The sequence below is a fragment of the Eleutherodactylus coqui genome, chromosome 7 (assembly GCF_035609145.1).
Source record: "Eleutherodactylus coqui strain aEleCoq1 chromosome 7, aEleCoq1.hap1, whole genome shotgun sequence".
NCBI lineage: Eukaryota > Metazoa > Chordata > Amphibia > Anura > Eleutherodactylidae > Eleutherodactylus > Eleutherodactylus coqui.
In genome coordinates, this window is record NC_089843.1 from 136,077,410 (window position 1) to 136,089,703 (window position 12,294).

Sequence of the window (12,294 nt, forward strand, 5' to 3'; positions counted from 1 at the left end):
GTGAGTGAGGATAAGGAGTTTGAATTGAATTTTGCCTACCTAGGCACACCCCCAAGAGGTGAGTGCAATCTGTTTAAATTTTTCTTTCCAAGATATTTTAATAGTATTAACAGACTCCTTAGTGCTGTGCAGACAATGTACCCCTATAGACACTACACATGGTGAAGATAGTTAGGATACTAATAAGCTAAAACCTGTTTTTGAGCATAGGAGGAAACCAGCATACCCAATAAGAGTGTGAATGTATAAAATCCATATACAGATATTACTCTAGTTGCATCCCAGTAAATGGGATGAGACATTGCCACTGAGCTATAGTACTGCTCTAGGTTAAAGTTCTTGAATTTCTGGTTTATAGTGACAGAAATGTGTTCTAAGGAGAAAGTTGTGAATTCTATACCGTTCCTTGTAGACACATCAGCAGATTATATAAGTGAATGCAGAAATTTCAGCATCTTACTGTACTGGATTTCCCTGTTCCTGCCAACATTTCTTCTGCACATGGAACAGCTATTAAAACTTTTATTTCTAGGTGTGTGCATAGTCACGGCGATCAGACACCACAATCTGGAGCGAGGAAAAGTGAATTAGAAACACAAAATGTTTAACTTTCATAGATAGCTTGTGAGTGAATAAATAGGCTTAATTCCGTATCTTGAAAAGCAGATTTGCAAGTCACAATGATCTGCTTAGAACCACAGGAGTTCCTGTAACTCCCCCAGATTTTGTGTAAGAAGATCAAACTTTTCCTTGTGCAACATGCTTCTTTGTAAGGAGAACTGCTGAGTAATACAAACTTTTTTTTTTCTTGTGGCTGATGCAAACCTGGGGAATTTGCATCATCACTCGGCAGCAATAACCCGGTGTGACAGCAGTCTAAATGCTATACAAATCATCAAACCCATGAGGAAGCTGACTTGGTCTCCAATTATAGGGCAGCGAGGCAGCAGGTGTTACTGAGAAGCAAAAACCCAGCAGCTACAGGTTGTAGCAGTTTACATTGCTGATTATACATTGCAGAAGTGGAGACAAGTTCTACCTGCACTGCACTTTTTTTTCTATTTCGCTTTGATACATTTGTTATTTTAACCATGTTTAAAAAATCTGCTTCGGCTGATGTGTCCGTAATATCCAAAGGCAGCTGCCACCTGGCAAAGGAATCGCAAGACATGTTACCCTTAAAAAAGGGGAAAGAACCTGACAGAACTGGAAAGGTAGTCCTCAAAAAGAAAGTGACCCTGCTAAGAGGAATCTCTATAATTATTGGGACGATCATAGGCGCAGGGATTTTTATCTCCCCTAAAGGAATCCTACAACATACCGGCAGCATAGGAATGTCCCTAACCGTGTGGACTGCGTGCGGCATTCTCTCTCTTTTCGGTAAGTCATCGTTTGTAATATTCGTATTATGTTGTACCCGTGGACTCTTACTGTACATCTGTCATTGAGAATCTTCTCATGTGAATACGCTAAAAGTAATTTGAACTGTTAGTAGCCTGAAGGACATGATAAAATGTCATATTTAGTGACTTCAAGTGCCTTTGGTTAATTTCATTAAACTTTATATTAGTTTATACAATGATTAAGTTATGGCTAATTGAATTTCCTTTGTGTTAATATCTAGTTAATGTAATATAATGACAGATTTTTGTGAGAGTGACAAATCCATAGGGACGGCCTTTGTATCGGAGACTTGTACATACACTTCTGCTAAATACATATATGAATACATCTGCTCTTCTCTGGGCAAACTGCTACTAGTGTGACGTATAGAGGGTGTGTCGGTAAATAATAGGTCTTACCTTAGTCACATTAACCTGCTCCTTACCAAGTTCCTTAACTACATCTGTTGTAGAAATGTGGTTTGAAGGGTCTTTGTGGCCAAAAAAAAAGAAAAAAATCAAAAGCAAGCATGTTTTTAGATATTAGCACGGGGCATGCTGTGTAATTGGTTGTATCCACAGCAGTCCATATGTTTAAGGTTTTCTTCACACTTGTGTATGTGTATTTGCATGCAATACGCAGAAAATGGAGCTCATTGATTTCATTTCAATGGGTTTGTTCACATTACAGTGCTTTGAATGTGCATTTCGGTTGCACAAAAAAATTACAACATGCTTCATCTTTCTGCGTATGCGCACCAAAGGTCCCCATAGATGTCAATGGGGGTGCATGTGCAATATGCAAGGAGATGAGTGAAATACTGCGTTATTCTGCTAAACTACAAGAACACATCTGGAACCGATTAGCCATTTCAATCAATGCATTTGTTTGCTGTGCGCAAATGAACATGTCCTGTGGGCAGAAAAAGTACAGTAAAGTATGTCGATGCGTGTGCAAAAAAGCCTCGTTCAGTGTGCAAAGGCACACGCAATTACACTCACGCTCATGTGAAATCGCCTAACAGTAGTAAAGTAGGAAAAGTGGTATGTGTATTTTATAAATGGCATATAAAGAATTGCTGCAGTCTATTACAAGACTAAATACCAAATGTGACATTCAATATATGAATTCAATAAATGCAATATATCAGGGAATGGCTTAGTGATTCCTGGAATGTTCTTATTGTCGCTTCATGCGGATGAACATTGCAGTAATTTTCATAGATGGATTCCATAGATGCTTTATAGTATATGTATCCGGCACAAAGTATAAGGCTCCTTTTGTCTCAATGTTTAGCACATATGCCATGGAAATCTTCCAACATATTTGCCGAATATATTCCTCAAACAAATGCAACATATTCCATACAGATATACATCGTTCATTGACTCTCACTGTAAAACCTGTATACTGCATGGTGCACTTTATTCTGCAGGTGAACATAAACTTTCAACATTTACTTACATAATTCAATGCTTGCAAGTAATATTACAATATATATATATATATATGCAATATTGTAGCCATGTCATTGGAAATAACTATTGATTGCTCTAAAACTTTGAAAACCCCTTGAAGTTATGTAACAAATTGTTACATAACTTCAAGAGTTTTTCCCGTGACTTAAAATTGCTTCACAACATGTGACTGCAGCAGCCAATCACTGCCTATAGAAAGTTACTGCTGTGGCCAGTAATTGGCTGTCCCATATTCTGGTCAGACACAATCAGGGTAGACAAAGTGGTTGTGAAGCAATTTTAAGTTGTAGAAAACCTGTTTAACTTACACTAATACCAGATGTACATGTTTTTTGCAAGGTTTATTTACATTGACCTGGTCAGGTTATTTTCAAAGGTATTCACCTTCTCTACACAGGACTTATCTTAATCTAGATGGTGTCCTGTGAGATACTTTTTGTTGGTGCCCTTTCCACCATATGGTGCACTGTCATTGTGCATATAACCATACCAAAGAGTGGATAAGTATATTCAGCACAAAGTACTCTAAAATACTATATGACCCAAATAACAGTGCCACATTCTGGCCAAATAATTCCTCCTAAATAGCAATTATTTGGCCACAATACAATGCCAAAATAACATAATCTACAATGTCTAAGGAGCCACACAACAAGGAGGTAAATAGCACTATACAGTAGTTCTATAAAACCCACATAGTGACCGAATATAAGCTCCAATCTAATGAACGTGCTACACATTGTCTAAATAATATGGATATACAAATAATATATAAGTTCATGATGGCCATACATCTTGCCTTGTACCAGGCCATCTAAAATGCCCCCTTTAGCAGGTGAAGCATCCTATGTGAGCACAAAGATCACACATCGCATGCTTTATCAATGCGTAACTCCTCCCAGACAGGATCATGCCCTACCAACTGATGTAGACAATTGGTCCACATTGCCCATTAATTGCCCATTGACAAGACCATTCTAAGACAAATGATTTTGGTACCATCCAGGCTGTAGAGAACATAGCCTATGGCATTTATAACATGAGTAGTTCCCCTTTAAAGAAGACAATCTCAGACCAGATTAGGTGTAATCAATTCAACTTTACAGAACATAACTGTAGTTACAGTTTCACAGAGGTCACTGTCACAACATATGTTGGACAGCACATGGACACCTGTCTGTGTGCTGTCCATTTTGCACTTCGACATTCATTAGCATGTCCTATTCGTTGTCCAAGATATGGATAGGAATAGGACATATGATGAGTTTTTTGGTCTATGCGAAAACATATCCATGTGACTAGCCTCTGACTATAATGCATTAACACAGCCCCATATTCACTAGTATTGTGGTGGCCTAAGGTCACAAGCAAACTACTGAGCAGCATCAGTTCAATAATAGAAAGATGTAACCATCAGTAAAGGATACAACTGCAGTCCATGCGCTATTAAATGGTATACAGTAGTAGCTATACAGTTTATAAAAAGTTTAGTTTGACTGGGTAATATCATCCGTCCATCCAACATAGAAGTGTTATAACGGCCTACATCCAGCAACTCTAATCCAGGTATCTTTATTTGCCAGAAAGGGGATGACAGCATTGGCGCGTAGTTTTTTATGGTCAGTGACATGCCATCTAGGCTTTACTCCCAAAGGTAATTCCACACTGAGCTTTTATTATTTTGTTAAAAATCCACATTTTTAGTTATTTTCTTTTAGCCAAAGAGAATCAACAGAGAAGAAATCCTCCCTTCACATATGTTTTAAGTCCACTCTTTGCCTTAAAAAACATGTTAAGAAACTGCCACAAAATAGTTTTTTTTTCTTTAACCTGTGTGAAACTATCTTAATATTTGGAAAATAGCACCATGAATTAGGAAAATGACAGGCAGTAAACCCAGCGAGAATAGGGAAGCAGCTTAGGGAAGAAGTTTAGCTGAGGTGGGCTGTTTAACAGCAGTTGTCTATTCTTTTGAAGTCTAGACATGTTTTAATTTCACAGTCTATCAAAGCCATATACTTTCCCAGAGCTATGCAGAGGCGTCCCTGCTTTTCTAGGTTGATGCATCTGAAGCCTCTGAGACAAGTTGATTGAGTTGATTAAAAACACAAATAAAGTTTTGATCATTTGCAAATTCCAAATATATTCATCACTTTCTATAAAACTACAGAACTCATACGAGAAATTTCAAGTAAGTTTCATGTTATTTTACTTCCGTTTTTAACATATTTTTATTGCTTTATGTAATGATACGATTTTTAACCATTTCCAATCCACTGTCTGACGTCTGAAGACATTCTGATTGAAGGCTGTACAGATCCGATGTCAGAAGACGTCCGGCAGGGTATTCTTACTGTATGTTACTGGCCACTCTGTTGTCGGGGGCCTCTCCAGCATGTCCCATACCGCAGTACTGGCTCTAGCCAGCAGATGGCACCATTGTATAATGGCAGAAAAAGAAAGCCCCCTAGGAAACCCTGTATCCAAAATTGGATTGCAAAGGGTTAAAGTGGCATTCCAAACATGTAATGTTACGGAATATACCTTAGCAAAGGTGATTTCACATACATCACTTCTCAGGAAAATGTCGCTGTTTTTGTGTCAATTTTTTCTTGTGATTTTTGAGCCTGAGCCAGAAGTAGATTCAAAAAAGTATGGGAAACAGAAATGAAGGTTTTATATGTCTCCTTCCTGCAGGATCCATTTCTGGCTTTGGCTCAAAAAAATGCATGCAGTGCGTATTTCCAAAACACTATGGATCAAATTTACTTTGACCACAATTTTTACGCCAGTCTAAGTAAATGCTGCACTCAAGTGAAGTGTGGCAAATGTATTATGAGGCACACATCACTTAATACATTTGGTGCATCCTCCGTTTTTCTGTGATCCAAATGTGAATCCTAAGGCAACTGCAAGCTGGTGTAAATTTCAGTTACAATTTATCCCAGTTCCTAGTGTAAATCATGGGAACTGTGAGAGACCACAAGCAGCCACACACTTTAATGCTAAGCCCCACCCACTTAAAAAAAAGGAAAATGCAAAAAGTGCCACATTTTTGCTCCTATGATGGCCTGCACTAAAATGTACAACCTTTCTACTCCAGTTTTCTACCACAAAGGCCTTTGATAAATCTCCCCCTGTATATAAAACCACCTTAATGGAAGCAAACCTTGAAGAACCTCCAAAGGCCCATTTAAACACCACGATTATCGCTCAAAATCTACTCAAAGGCCGTGTTTTGAGCGATAATCGTTGTGTCTAACTGCACTAACATCGTGCAGTTTGTGTTAAGCCGTCGCTCATTGCTGTCTTTCAGCGTGCTGAAAGACAACGATCAACCTTATTAGGGATTCACAGCTGGATACAGCTGATACTATTGTTTCAGCTGTATCCCGTTCCCTGATGATAGGCTAGGTATTAAGAACAGAGTGATTCAGCTGTGTTCTCCATATCCAGCTCGGAGCGCTCGGCTGTATAACAAGAGAATAAGGCCGCCTGCAGACGAGCGGGTCGGATCCGGCGGCGAGAATTCTCGCCGCGGGACCCGACCCGAGCGCCTGCAGAGAGCAGCGCATACTCACCCGCGCCCAGCGGCCCCGGCTCTTTAATGTGCCGGCTGTCGGGCAGCCGGCGCATGCGCAGACTGGAGCCGGCGGCCGGGTGAGTGACGTATCTGTGCGAGGCTCTGCAAGCCCCGCACAAAAATAGGACATGCCGTGGTTTGTTTGCCGCGCGACATTTCGCGCAGCCAAACCGCGGCCGTCTGCATAGGAGTGCGTATTGTAATGCACTCCTATGCAGGCTTTGAGCGGCGGAAATCCCGCGGGAAATCCCGCCGCGGGATTTTCTCCCATGTGCAGGTGGCCTAACAGAGAATAGCTGGATGCAGAAGACAAGCAGCCCCGATCAGTCAACGTTTAAACAATCATCTTGTGCTGTAAATGACACAACGATTATCGCTCAAAAGTCACTCAAAATATATCTTTTGAGTGATAATCGTTCCGTCAAAATAGGCCTTAACACTATAGTCTACCAAATCTGCATTTTTTGAGGTATATCTTTTTATTATTTCACATGTAGAAAGAACAAACATTGCCTTGTTGTGTTTAGAATGTTTTGTAACTTCCTGGGTGAGAAAGAGTAAGACAAAATGCATTGGTAAATTTCCACCACATATTTAAATGCAAATCAATGGCAAAATCTGCAATTGTTACACTTGTTTGTTTTCTTCTGCTGATTGTTGGCAGATTGCATTGAAAAGGGGGATATTTTTGCTGATTGGTCAGTAGCATAACAGAAAAACATGTTGGGGATTTGAAAATCTGCTGTAAGCTCTGATTTCTATGTGGAAATTTTCCGGGTTACCACAGCCCCCTCCACTTGTACTTGTGCGGTAAATTGCTATATACTAGGTCTATAGCAAATTCACTACACCTGGACCGGGCCTAATTCTCCATTTTTAGATGACTAGTGCTGTGGTAATTCTTCAAATTTTTGTAACCAGTTTTTATAACTTTTTATTAAGTACACCAAAATCAAAAAGTAGGAAAGCTTGGCTTTCGGCCCATTTACATGCAATGATTGTTGTTTTGAATGAATGACTTTTTTGCTTTCAAATGATGAGTGTTTACACGTAAAGATAATTGTTTAAAATCCTCACCATTTCCCTCTTTTGCGGTCCTTTGGTAGTGTTTTTTATGTAAAGTGGACATAGATAAGATAAGATAAGTGGATGATTGTCCTCTCAGGTGGGTGTGTATTTGCAAAGAATCTCTATGTGGGTGGTTTTTAATTAGTGTAAAGAAAAAGCCATTGTCTACTGTGGCAGTATGTGAATTGGCTTTTGAATGAGTCATTTTGTTTAGCTGGGCAAACAATCATCCCTCTCCTCAAGTTGTTTGAAGGACTGAACAACTGCTGTTTAAATCTAACAACAAATGAATATTTCTATACAGGCTGAAACTCAGCAACCAACGGCAAGTGAACAAATAGTGCATGATGGCTTTACATTTACACTTAATGATTATCGCTCACTCTCGCTTGTTTAGACATATTTTGAGCAACAATCATTGCGTGTAAATGGGCCATTTGCTCATGAAGAGCCTAGAACACCCTCCTTAATTACTGCTTAGATGAAGCAGTATACATGTATGTATATGCATTTAAGTATTTACATTTTTAATCTGTTTATAGATGTATGTTTTTCAGACTGCAGACTAGTTCTGTATTTCCATAACGGATGGCGCTCACACGGCAGTGTGGCAAGCTGCTTCAGTCTTCTCCCCACTGTCATCTCCTTGGCTTGGTTTTGAATTCCCCCACCGTCAGCGCTGTGTAACTAAGCGCTGTGATTGGATCGCGCACCAGCCAATCACAGCCAGCGCTTGATCATTCACAGCCATTCAGTGAATGACATCACTGAATAGCTGTAATCGGCTTAGTTACTCAGTGCTGACGGCGGGAGAATTCAAAACCAAGCCAGGGAGATGACAGTGGGGAGAAGTTTGAAGCAGCTTGCCGCAGCGCTGAGGAAAGCATCACGCCGGGGACACAGATGCCGGCTGAGAGGTGAGTATTGCGTTTTTGTTTTTTTTTACCTAGTATATACTCGATTATATCTAGGCTTATACTTGAGTCAATAGGTTTTACCTGTTTTTCGTGGTAAAACTTATTGACTCAGCTTATACTCGGGTCGGCCAATACTCGAGTATATACGGTAGTTTCTTTAGTTTGACTCCTTTGCCTGAACAAATAACGGCAATGTAAAATCTACTTTGTTTTACTTCCAGTGTGAAACTAGATTTATCTAATTTTGAGACGTGTTGAGGACGAGATGTTTGTTAATTATCTCCTGATATGTAAGAAAACATATTTCAAAGAGAAATTACTTTTTGTCACATCAGTGTACTTATAATTGTCAACTTTTATTTTATTGTAAATTCAGTTATGCTTATCGCTGTGCCGATCAATATTTTAATAGAAATTTCATACTCATTATTCTGTCTCATACTTGTTTTTTTTAGAACTCATTTCTTATTTTCTTATCCAGGTAAATGCCATTGATCTCTTATTAAATGTTTCATCTAACCCCTAGACCCTTACAGTCTTATCTGTGTGCTATGAGAAGTTCTAAACACAATTCTTGTTTTCACGTTCATTAAATTATATGTGATTATACCGTACTTGGGTACTAGCGGGTATTTTTTAAGTTTATTTAAACTGTGCCTGGAAGCTGAAGACAATCTAAAGAGATTTTTTTTATTTTGCAAAAGACTTTAATTACTTGAGTCTCATTAGTAATCTCTCAGGGATAGTTTCTAATGTAGCAAATAATCCAAGTTATCCATTATTTCTCTTTTATTGCTTTTACTACTAAATAATTGCTCTTGTTTGTACTAAATGTTATATCTACTATGTTATCCCTAATGGAATGCTCTCAAGTAAATCCATAGACAAATCTAAAGAATTATGTGACAGAAACATTTAGCTGCTATCTACTTGTAGAGGAGATAACAATGTGGGACACTAGAGAGTCAATAATCAGCTCTTCATCTTTTGGTCTAGAGATAATTACTATTTGTTTTCTCATCCTAAAAATAACACATAACTTTTGATCATAGTTCTTAGGACGGGCACAACAAAGGAGTTTTCTCTTCTCTCCTAACATGTAAATAGTGGCTCAATGGCTAAGTGTCCTGAATGCAAAACAACACACTGGGCTCATAGCTGGAAATGATGATCCTGATCCAAATCCTGCTGTTAGCTAAACATCAGTTTACTTCTCTAGGCAGGAAAGCTGTAGGAAACGCTTTGTAAAGAATGATTGTAACTTCAACCATTCGTGATCATTTTCCTTGCTGTTCAAATCCTATCTATGGTAAAACAATTAATGGTGAAAGAGTAAAGGCCTATTTAGACGCAACGATGTTCGCTTAAAAATCGCTCAAACGACACTTTGAATGACAGTTTTGAGCGCTCATTTTACATAAACTGCTAAGTAGCTACTCAGCTAAGAGTTTATTAGCGTGCAAATGAAGCCTTTCGGCAGATAGCAGCTGGCGGTCTGTTATCTGCATTCAGCTCCATTGTTTTCCAGCATGATAGCTGAAAGAATGCTATCAGCGCTAACCGTGCATACAGGCCCATTTACAGGGAGCGATGATTGCTCAAGAATTGCTAAAAAAGCAATAGTTTGAGCGATAATCATTGTTTTGCGATCGTGCACTGCTAGCTGTTTGTTAAACTCAGTCCAACCTAAAAATCGTCGTTTTGCCTTATCAACAGTTCTCCACGGGTAGTGCTGATAGCATTGCTTCCAGTCGGAGAACAAAGGAACTGAAAGCAGATAAGAGCCCTCAGGCTATTAACTGCTTTTAGCTAAAGGCTTCATTTACACACTAAATTGCTGTTAAGTAGCCGAGTAGCTACTTAATAGTTTATGCACTATGATCGCTCAAAGCTGTCACTTAAAATGTTGTTTGAGCGATTATTGCTCCGTGTAAATAGGCCTTAACTTAGCATACGGTTCGGATAAGCAGGAACAACAGTTTTCAAGCTAGTTTGGAGTCAACAATGCTGCTTCTTTCAAAAACAACACCCCACCCGTATATGGGTTGTGTCTTGTATTGCAGCTTAAGGAATGATTATCGTTCAAACGAGCAAAAATTAATCATTCAGTATAACTGCAGCCAATGTTTGAATGACGAATGATAGATCATTTGCTTTTCATTCATTATTCATTTTATGCAGGCCTAAAAATCATGGTGGGCTTCTTCACTCACTAATAATATGGTTTAAATACTGATTGTTCAGTCATTCTTCATTGGTTTTTCAATGACGGAATGATTTCTCATTTGAACAAGTCAGCGATGTATCTCTCTGTATTAACAGGCTGCCCGAGTAAATGAGCAAACTCTGACTTTTTTGCTCACTCCTATGACTAATCGGCAAGTCTAACCGGACCTTTAGCTTCTTTTGATGTGAAAGGAGCTAAGCTGCAAGACCACACAGCACTGTCAACGGGTGGGGTGCGCTTTTTGGAAGGCAGCCGTCATTTTTTCTATTATAGATAACCCTTTTAAGCCTCACTATGCATCTAATTGAACTAATACTTCCAAGAGACTATTAATATTTCAAATAATATGAAAAACACATGATGCATTATTGCCTTTTAGCACTTGTATATATTCCAATTGTGTAACACTCGTATGACAATATAGTATATATTCCAATTCTTTTGTGACTTCCATTATTTTTGCCCAGTGGCCTTTCCTTACTATAAAACCACATTGTAAAACAGCATAAAAAGTAGAGAAGAATAGGACATTACTCTGACATATAATTTTTGTAATCAGGTATGCAGCGAAATCTGTCAGCAAGCACTTTATCCCCCTGAAACTCCACCATGGGGTATATTGAAGTGACCAAATTTTTGTCCCAGTAGCAGAGGGGGCAGAAAATATGTTACCTGCAGTTATTCTTCTATGGCGTCCATCCAATCCGCTGGTTTGAGGCCCTGCTTTTGGCCATCCAAGAAAGTATAAGTAGTGTACTCAATTAATATATATATATATATATATATATATATATATATATAGTCTTATGGTTCCATTACAGATTTCTAGACCCATTTTCTAGACCCATTAAAAAGCTGAAATATATCTAATGGTAGTCATATTGTGGGGACTTCTTACTGTATAATGCATCGTATAGCTGCTATAACATCCAGTGCAGAATATCCTTTAAATCATGATTCACATCTGTCCTTCAGCCCTTTTCTAAACATAATGAGTAATATGGAGACTTACCACACATTGAGATACATTGATGTAAATGGTTATTCAGTTTGTTCATTTTACATTTGATAATTATCATTATGTTTTTCTTCCATAATTACAAGGCTTCTTTCTAAAATGTCAAATCCATTGCTCTTCTTTTTACTGCTTCCCAGCATTAATCAAATTGTACACGATGTAGAAAATGTGAAAGCTGACATTGAAGCTAAATTCACTGTGTTGCTTAGTTTCTTATAGATGTTACATTGTATCAAAATCATAGAACTTAGTTTGAGGTAAATGATAAACCCTTTTTAAACACTTTTGCACATACTAATGAACACTTGTACATCACGTTTTGGTGTGAAAATGTAACAAATCTTTGCACAAACAGGTATTTACGCAAAGTTTTGTGATTTTTTTTATAGCTCTTTGGATCAAGTAGTGTAGAATAAACGGACAAGGCAGAGGTGAGATTTAGGGCGCCCACCCACTGGCGATTTTTTTTTCTTTGCGTTTTGCGTTTTTCCTGCAGAGCAATTAGAATTGAATGTACTCCTGTCCACTGGCGTTTTGCGTTGCGTTGCGTGGCGTTTTTTAACATAGGAACTGTCAGTTGCATATGTGTCCTTATTTTTCTCCTAATGCACCCATGAAAG

At 38.5% G+C, this 12,294-nt stretch overlaps 1 protein-coding gene across 1 annotated transcript in view; it reads left to right on the plus strand.

Annotated features, from left to right (window-relative positions):
- Nucleotides 1-865: 865 nt before the first annotated feature.
- SLC7A11 (solute carrier family 7 member 11) overlaps nucleotides 866-12,294 on the plus strand; it is a 220,235-nt gene continuing 208,806 nt past the window's right edge. Inside the window, exon 1 of the mRNA XM_066573742.1 lies at nucleotides 866-1,380. Coding sequence (XP_066429839.1) covers nucleotides 1,092-1,380 — 289 coding nt within the window. The 5' untranslated portion in view covers nucleotides 866-1,091. The remainder of the gene's footprint in view (nucleotides 1,381-12,294) is intronic.